The following is a 9,417-nucleotide window of genomic DNA, read 5'->3' as shown; positions in this document are numbered from 1 at the left end:
CCGTTTAAATATCATCTTAAAAGCGAATTTCTCACCAAAAAAAACCCGTTAAATGAAGTTGTTAACTTTCTCTTCTCGGTCTTTTCTCCCTTTGTCGGAGACCTCCACGCGCTTCCCGGGCACTCGTTTGAACTCCGCATCGTGCGCGTGTCAAAGGTGACGTCAGAGGAAAAGAAATAAAGGTGTACATTTAATTTAAAATTCAAACGACTATCAATAATACATTTTTAATATATTAATAAACAAATAAATTCAGAGTAATTTTGTACACCATCACACCATATATATTTATACAGTAGTTCAGAATTACCCATGTACTTGTATTATAATACTGTTCACCTCTTAAACGTAGAAAAAGCACAATCTTCTTTTATAGTATTATAAGTATTATATTGACATCTCCCCCTCGACCTCGCACACTAAACGGTTTTGTTTCTTAGTTGTATTTTTTTTCTTAAATCTCCTATATTTCAGACTGAATATTGTATATTTTTTTTGTATTGTATTTTATTTATTGTATTTTTTTTGTATATACTGTATATAATACATGTATTTACATTTATTTGAACGGGAGCAGATTGTCAAACCCTGTTACCAAAATGGCACTCACTGGTTACACTGGCATCTAGTGGACACTGGAAACCATCACATTGATCAAATCCACAACCTTAGGACTATAATGTCAAGAGTTTATAAAAAATAACTTACATTTTTGTAAAAATGTCCCTTAATTTCTAAATGAGATTTTAAAGAGTTGGTTATCAAATGTATGCATAGTTTCCTCTCTATTTCACATTTCCTTTTAAATTATCGAGTTAAAACAGTCAAAGCAAGTCAGATCACCTTTAATATGATGAGCATATAGAGACTGACTCAAGCACTTATACAAAGTTAGAAACTGAATATTGAAGGCAAATCCACAAGATATGATGAGCTGAAAAGTTACACACAAAAAAAGAGTTTACATATATATATGCTGTGCAGAAAATGTACAAAAAATGATAGGCGTGAGTCAGGTTAAGGCAATACGATATTAAAATACACAATATATGACAATATGTATTTTAAACTAAAAAAAAGAAGACAAATATATATATTTATACACACTTACACAGATACTGCATTTTGGAGTCTTGGCCTCCTGGGGTTTGAAAATTAAAAGTATAATAAAGTACAAAGCCTTTTTTTTTTGTAAATGTAGAAGCAAGCAACAAGAAATAATAAGATTTCTATATGGAGAATACTTTGTGAATAAAAGGCAGATTTAAATGAATGAGAAGAAGTGCTGCAAAGAAAATCACACACCTCTGAATGTTATGTTCGTTTTGTGCTGATTCTCCGTCCGTACGGGATTATTTTTGGTTTTATTTGTGATGTTTTTGTTGGATCTGAGCTGCATGAGGAGAAATTCAGTGGTTTCCTGCTGCTCGTGAACAATTTGGGTGAATTTACGACAGCTTTGGCACCGTTTTCAGGATGTGTAGAAGTCTTAAAATACAAAACACTCTAATAAAATCCACTTTTTCCTATCAAAATGTTGGAAATTATGGTTTTAACTCCAGCACTCCAGCAATTTAATATTGGCAAATAAAGTAAAGTCAATTTATAACAGTCATAGTCATCTTTTTTGCTCAATAAATGAATGAACTGATTATCAAACTAGTTGATTATTTTTCTGTCTGATTGAATGGTTTTAGCTCTAATTCTCCTGTTTATGAGTTGATAGCTTTTATGTCTCTGCTGTAAGACAGAAATCAGTAACTACGGTAACTCCCACAGGACCTGAAGGCAACATGATTTGATTTGTGAACATTGAAAGGGCTACAATCGTTCAAGTCTGTTTCCTGCATTTTAATTTGTAGGAATTTGGTTCCATTTCCATTAAAATCATGAACATGAACAGCAGATTTGTGCTCTGCGTCGTCCCTTTGGTATCCCAGATGGCTTTACTGACTTTTTCTATTTTTTTGGTGTTTAAAGATTCAAGTTTTTGTCGAGCGGAGCCTCTAAAATCTGCAGCAGATTATGAACTCGGTCAGAAGCGTTGTTTAGGATCGTACAGAGGTGCTGATAACGTGGACAAAAGTCAGGTTTCACGGCTCAGTACAGCTGAAGCGACTGCTTTCTCAAGGCTTCTCTTTTCAATCTAAGTGCTAAATCATGTTTTTAACAGTCACGAAGAAGTCAATTTAAAAGGCACTTAGTAAAAAGTGTTCATTTTTTTTCCATTTTATTTCCTCATTTAAAACATACAATAGCTGCCCTTTAACTGTTTTACTTCTGTGTTTTGCTGCCGGACGGGTTGTCAATGCTCCAAGTGAGAACGTTGACAAACAAGACAGAAACAGGAAAGAGGAAGAGGACGGACGTTTGTTGTGAAGAACGTGGAATCAGTATCTCATGCAGAGACCGATATCTTTCATTTTCAGCGTGTTCGATCAAAAAAAAGCCACGTTTTATAGGAAATCTGAAGGCAGTGCTCAGCTTTTACTTTGAATTCCTCAATAAAAGCATAAAAATATTCAAATTTAAGTTTGCTTCTCCTGAAATAAGCCATTTTTGAAGATCAAAATACTAAAAAAGGTCTTAATTTGTGCTAATTTGGTATCAAACAGTGGCTTGAGCAATCTCGTTTTCTGATGTAATAAATCTTTTCGTGCTTTGGCAAGTCAAATACTTTAAAGGGCGAGTGCAAACAATCTCAAAGATTGGCTTAAAATTCAGGCAAGGGGTAAGTTTAACTTTGATTTCTATCAAATATCTGATGATTTCAAATTGCAGTCAACTGTCCCTTTAAAGTTTCAAACATTTCTGTCAGTTTAAGACTCCGTCTGTTTTTACTCCCCTACAACAACAACAAAAATACGACAGTAGAAGTATTAAAGAAAAAATAACAAGAGATAAAATTGGCTCAGTGACAAAGCTTTTAAAATATATTAACAAGCAGCTGTTTTCACTGAATCTTACAAATCGTCTGTTAGTAGGATGATGCTGAGATTCTCTTGTGCGTTTCTTATTTAATTATTTTTTCTATTTTTTAAAATAATTTCTATACCCTGTCTGCAAAGCAAATCTCCCTCACTGGGAAAGTGAAGAGTTGAAATGAACTTAATCAAGATGCGTCATCACGCTAAAACAAGAAAGGAGACATATTTTATCCTTCTGAGTGTTCAAACTGAAAACGGATTGTTTCTGAGATTAGGGCGGCGGGTTCGTGTTTTCAGAAGGCAGAGGATGAACAGGAGCTCGTTTCAGTGTTCGCTCCTATAACGTACAGGTCCATCCATCCGTCCAGTAGTTTAGGAGCGTCTCATCCACACCGAATCGGCTGCTTTTTATTAGAAGAGGGAAGGTTGACCAGACCGAACAGTTAGTCCTCGTATGTTGAGGCACACTTTGTGTGGCTCTAACAGGGTCATCGCTGCCCTTTGTGGCCACTTAAAGCAGCTGTTTCTTGCTTTATTGTGGCTGTGATGACAATATTATGTCTTTATGACATATTTTGAGGGTTCGGACCCCAGGAAGACAAACAATTGCTGAAGAAATTCATGCAAGTTTTGGCTTTTTTATTACCATTTTTTTTATTTTATTTTTATTACCATCTTATATTAATATCATTTTGCCAAATCAATTCACTGATTAATAGTTGCAGCTCTAAATTGTATGTTTTACAAGAGAAAAAAACGATGAGGACTAACTGGTTGGTTTGCTTAACTTCAGCCAACTCGGATAAAAAGCAGCACGGGACCGTCCAGCGACACTTTTCTATGAGAAGCATCGACACCTGTCAGTCAAACCGGAGCCACTTTGTATTCCCACACTTCCACATTTTCCCTCCAAACAAATGGCAACTGCACTCGATCGCTTTCATGAAGCAGCGAATGCATTAAATGCTCGGCTGCATCCATCAGCTTGGTCGAAGACGTCCTCAGACTTTTCCAGATTTAGAGAATCCGATCTCTCTTTGGTACAATCCAAACAGCTCCAGAAGGGGAATTCATATGTTTTCTCAGCCTGATGATCCGCTCTGATAAAAACTCCTGCTGAGACTTCTCTTTCTCAAACAACAACCACCCAAACGTCACCTCCTGCAGTTTTCATCACTGTTTCCTCATCAGAAAAAAGAAAAGGCATCTTGTTTATCTCCTTTTCAGACACATTCTTGTTCTTCAGCCTACTCCGCTTTCATTGATTTTAGAGACAGGAATCTTTTGTTTCTTTTAAAACTGACGTTTCAGTTCGAGCTGGCACCCTCTAGCCTCCAGACATCACAGCAGCTCATTCCTACTTGTTCTCCGAGTAGAACGTGTTCCCGTTGGGCAGCGCAGTGAAGGGGAAATCTCCGTTCCCGATGACTGGACAGTTGTTGATCTATGAAAAGACAAACAGCACGTCATGTGTCATGTTTACATTGGCCCTATACATAAAAATAAAAATGTCCTTCAGTCTCCAAATTCCTGATCTACTCTGAACCTTCACGGCTCTACAGGTGTTGATGTCGTCTTTTTACCTGCATCTGTTCGCTGAAGTTTAGGTACGGCGGTTGCTGCACCTGCAGGCCGTTCGGGTTGAGACCAGCAGCCATTTGGCAGGACAGCACTGCCTCGTCCGCATTCGGGGTCGCCATCATCCCCGGCACAGATCCGCCTCCGGGCAGAGCCTGATAGAAGCAGGAGGGCTTGGAGATGTGGCTGGAAACGGGGTTCACGCTCACCTGACTGAGGTGCACGCTGTTCACAGGCTGCGCTGGGGTCGTATTTCTGAACATACAACTACTAGAAAGACGAGGCTCCAAGTCCTCCTGGACAGCAAATGGTGCACCGGAAGCCTCTGCAGTCCTGAACCTGCCGTCCACAGGGTTCCTTTGAAATCCTGACATTTGGTTGAGGCAGGCGCCCATTTGCTGGTGCTGCTCCAGAGGCCAGGACTGTCTCTGACTCTCGCTGTTCTGTGTCTGCAGTGCGAAGTGGCCCTGCAAGCAGCTGGACGAGGAAGGACCAGCAGAGAAACCGGCTTCGTTTGAAATATTTGCCGTGTATGTTTCAACAAAGTTGTCCACTTGGTTTGAGTTGGACACAGAGGGCTTCCACTGACTGCTTTGGAAGTTGAACACGGGGTTTAACTGTCTGTCTGCGTTTTGGTGCTGGAGGCCAATTGGTTGGTTGGGCGGCCTCCTCTGAAGATGGTTCTGCATTGGTTGAGCCATTTGGTTGGCATGAGGCTGATTGGTTGAGAACGCTGGACGGCTGTTGCCATTGACTTGAAAGGTCCTCAGCTGATTCTGTGTTTGAGGACATGAGTCCAGCAGGGAAGGGTTAAAGGTCACCGCAGCGCCCATGTTTCCAGTCGGGCCCAGTGGAAGAGAAGCAGGGAGCGTTTGCTGGAGAGTCGAGCCATTCAACCCTGAAGAACTCGGCTGAAGAAAGTCCATGTGGCTCAGTTTCATCGTTCCCAGGATCGGAGTCGGCTGCCCCCCCATCATCTGACCTCCGTTGGGTACCAGCTGGTTCTGGGGATCCAGAGTCCAGTCGAAGTGTTGCTCCCCAATCTCATCAGGATCCTGGTTCGGGAGGTCCAAAGTGGAGAAGCAGGCTGGGATGTCCTCCAGCTGATCTGGCAGCTTGAGCCCGCCCTCCTTGTGGAGCTGCTCCTCCACGTAGGACAGGATGTCGTTGCTGAGGATGTCATTGAGGTCCTCATTGAACTCGTAGCTGTTGAAGTTCATCTTCAGCAGGGTGCTCTCCCAGCTCTTCAGCTCCTCCGGCTCCACTTCCACGGTCTCGGTGAGGTCGCTGTCCCCGAGGATCTGCTGCAGGATGTCCATCATGTCCTGAACCGTGGCCTCCTTCTTCACCAGGCCTCCGACGACAGGTTTGGCGGTGACATCTCCAGGAACGTTGACGGTGGCGTGGGTGTCCTGGAAGGCCACGTCATTGAGGGAGCTGAGGGCGTTGGCACTGTTGTGTTCACAGTAGATCGACTGGTCCTGACTCAGCATGCAGCCCAGGATGGAGTCCCGGCTGACGGCGCAGCCGTCGATCTTCCTCTGCTTGGGGGCGGAGCACGGTTCGGGGATGTCGATGGCCGGATTTGTGTCGTACAACAGCGCCTCACCGGTGGCGTAGTTGAAGGGCAGCTGCAGCCGTCTGCGGCGAAGCTGTTCTTCTCCTTCTTCATTTCTGGGGCAAAACAGACAAGCGGGGTTCATTTCAGAAGAGGCTGCGAGGACTGCAGCTAATGCAGCACTGCATTTATCAGTCGATTAATTGATTACGTGAAAGGTCAGTAAAATAACAATCAATCATCGACTGATCTCAGCTTTTAAAACAGGAGAATTTTCTTCTGTTTACTGTCAAATATTTGACGTGAAAATTTAAAGACGTCATCTGAGGTTGAAACATTTTATTAACTAAAAATGTAAAGAACATAAATTTATATAAACTACGTATTGGCTGGTTATCAACAGTATACAAACATTTAATAAATGGTTTTTAACATGTTTTAGTGTTAAATGATGTATGATAGTGTAAACTCGTCCGTGTACGTACGTCAGAGCTCTCTGCCGGGCCACGATGAAGTCGGGTTTCCCTCCTTTAAAGACCAGCCTGGCGTTGGCCTGGACCCAGACCCATGTCCGATTTTTGGCCAGCAGCCTGAAGACGGTAAAACCGCTGTCTCCTGTCTTTATCACTGGATATGGCACAGAAAGAGTCCGATTTAAATATCTACATACACATTCATACATCAGCCAACAACTTAAAGCGGAACTGATGATATCCAGACAAACATGTGAAATGTTTCAGAGCAGTGTGTAGCGTATGGCGGGTAAACTGAGGACAGACATGATCAGAGGACCACTGCAGCTATTCATGCAGCATATCAAGATTTTGAGAGAGAGCTTTGAACCAGGACATCAGTTATTTGGATGGAATACATTCCATATATGAACACGCAAAAGTTCACAACAGATGAATAAATTAATTTTAAAAAAGGGCGTTTGACTCACTTCTTAAGTGGTTGTCTGCGCAGTACATCATGTCGGCAGCGTGGATGAAGTGGTAGCCTGAACCTTTCATACAGAGCTCCACTTCATTGTAACCTAGAACCACTTTCCCTCTGGGGGCAAAAAAGCACAACACACTCAACATGAGCAGCTGATCCTGCAGCTCAGAGGATTCAACAACAGTAACACTTCATTCCTTCACTGAAAAATAAGAATCAGGTGAGGTTTCAGGGTCGGCTGGCCGTCTACCTGGAGTCGATGCCCAAGGGCGTGAAGTCCAGCTTGTGTTTGCTCTGGAAGATGAGCGTCTTGGTGCGGATCTCCAGGATGGACGGCGGCTGCAGCGGAGTGGCGATGGAGAACAGACAGAGCTGCGGGGGCACCAGCGTCCCGTCCTCCGCCAACCGGTTCTGACCGTGGAGGAACTTCAGGCGGCCGCGGAAGTTCAGGGCCTGAAGACGAACACGGGGAGAACGCTCAGAAACCTTTATGGGTTCCAAACTTCTCAGGAAAGATCCTTGGAGTGTGTTCAGGTGAGGTGTGTGTGTGTGTGTGTGTGTGTGTGTGTGTGTGTGTGTGTGTGTGTGTGTGTGTGTGTGTGTGTGTGTGTGTGTGTGTGTGTGTGTGTGTGTGTGTGTGTGTGTGTGTGTGTGTGTGTGTGCGTGTGCGTGTGTACCAGGAAGCCGGAGGAGTTGTCGAGCAGACAGCGGAAACGACAGCAGAAGTTTCTCTCCAGGAAGGACGAGTTTTCTGGAGGGATGGTCTGCGGGTCGTAAGTTACCACGTTGCTGCTGATCTCAGCGCTGTTCTGCTCACCTGCAGAGACGAGGAGATATTTATCATTTCTACCAAATAGCCACAGACGTGATGCAGATTATTAGCCACCATGTAAATAAAGTGTTTTCTTATCATCAGGCTAAAAGCAGCTCATCAGAGTCTGTGCAGGTTCACATGCTGCTCAGCTGTGATGTGTGTTACATGCTGCAGTGGCTGTGTGTGTTATGGGCTGCAGTGTCGCCACCCGGTGGACTTACTGGGACTCCCGGTACCTTCAGCGTTTGGGTTGAGGGAAAAGTGAAGCTGCCGTCTGAAGAGAGCCCGGTCGTCTGTGTGGATCAACTCAAACACGCTCTGATGGACGACATCAGACTGAAAACAAGAGAGAAACAATGAGCACTTTTTTTCAAGTTAAAAAACTTATTTTTAGGCTTTGTTGCATTCAAAGGATCCTTAAAGCCAGGTGAACTTTTATAATACACAAACTCGGAGACACATTTCTTCTGTTTTCTGTCTACTTTTATTCCCTTTTCCTCGTTTGCCTCCTCAGGGCTGCTCAATAAACAAACTTTATAATGGTAATATATAATCAAAGCCTCAAGAACGAAGCATTTCCTGCTCCGATCAGTATCCTGACGTCAGACTGTGTCGTGGAAACGCGTTGGTGTGTGAGTGTACGAGAGAGTATGTACGCTGTTTACCACGTGCACTCTCCCGAGGCAACATTTTTATTTTTTCCTTTTTATTCCCCCAGACTGCAGACATGTTTGACCCTGGTTCAAACGGATGTGTTTACAAGTCAAGAGTTCACAGCCAACAAAGCAGTTCAGTTCTCATCAACACACACTCACACACACACACAGACAGACACATGACTCACACACATGACTCCGCCTGTGTGTCCATCATTTAGCATGCTGTCTAACTAAAGAGAAGTTATGGCTGATATGGCTTCTGTATTGTATAAAATGGGCTAAACAGGATGTTTTTTTCTCATTTAAAAAACAAAACAAAACATCATTCTTGTTTGCAGTTTCCAAACCATACTGCTTGTGTCTATATTTGATTTATAGTTTGAGTTTATGAGCTATTAACTGTCGGACGATATCAGTGCGTCCTCGTTTTTACAAACTGCTCGTAACAGAAGGGGACAACATGTTCACCGTGAGAGATTCAGATCTCTGTGAGCTGTGCAAACGTGAACTGAAACCAACTGCTTGTTAGATGATGGGGTAAAAAGCACGCACTAGTGTTTCTTTGAAGGATGTTTTTAAAGAAACATCAGAGTTCAGGAGGTCAGTGAAGTGGAAGCAGGTTGTTGTGCAGTACAAGATTTATTTCTGTACTCAGGCTCCTCCCCATGCTGGCTGATTTTATCATTTCTGGGACGGATAATTGCTGCTCCGAGGAAGGAAAAACAGATTTCGTTTGTCCTTACTTCTGCCTCAAAGAGATCATTTACGCACACAGAAAGTTTCAGAATTATCAGGCCTTTAAAACACGTTAAAAAGGTTTTAATATGTCCGGCGGGTGTCACAGTGATGGACCCAAACAATACAGAGATATGATGAGTCCAATTCAGACCATCATCACTCCTTTTCATCATGTTTTTTACGCCAAAAGACATTTCCAGCATC

At 42.8% G+C, this 9,417-nt stretch overlaps 1 protein-coding gene across 3 annotated transcripts in view; it reads right to left on the bottom strand.

The window, feature by feature from the left end:
- Nucleotides 1-211: 211 nt before the first annotated feature.
- The window catches only part of ahr2 (aryl hydrocarbon receptor 2), a 53,345-nt gene continuing 44,139 nt past the window's right edge, over nt 212-9,417 (bottom strand). For all 3 annotated transcript variants that reach the window (XM_069722111.1, XM_069722112.1, XM_069722113.1), the window contains 7 exons: nt 8,038-8,152; nt 7,680-7,819; nt 7,253-7,455; nt 7,007-7,116; nt 6,549-6,690; nt 4,511-6,179; nt 212-4,371 (listed from right to left, as the gene is read on the bottom strand). In XM_069722111.1, the coding sequence (XP_069578212.1) occupies nt 4,285-4,371; nt 4,511-6,179; nt 6,549-6,690; nt 7,007-7,116; nt 7,253-7,455; nt 7,680-7,819; nt 8,038-8,152 (2,466 nt within the window). In that variant the 3' untranslated portion in view covers nt 212-4,284. The remainder of the gene's footprint in view (nt 4,372-4,510; nt 6,180-6,548; nt 6,691-7,006; nt 7,117-7,252; nt 7,456-7,679; nt 7,820-8,037; nt 8,153-9,417) is intronic.

Source organism: Brachyistius frenatus, unplaced genomic scaffold, assembly GCF_029030835.1.
Source record: "Brachyistius frenatus isolate BFR_SWC_R1_liver_20210118 unplaced genomic scaffold, ASM2903083v1 Contig_282, whole genome shotgun sequence".
NCBI lineage: Eukaryota > Metazoa > Chordata > Actinopteri > Embiotocidae > Brachyistius > Brachyistius frenatus.
The sequence above is the reverse complement of the archived record's forward strand: the minus strand, read 5'-3'. Positions and strand labels throughout refer to the sequence as shown.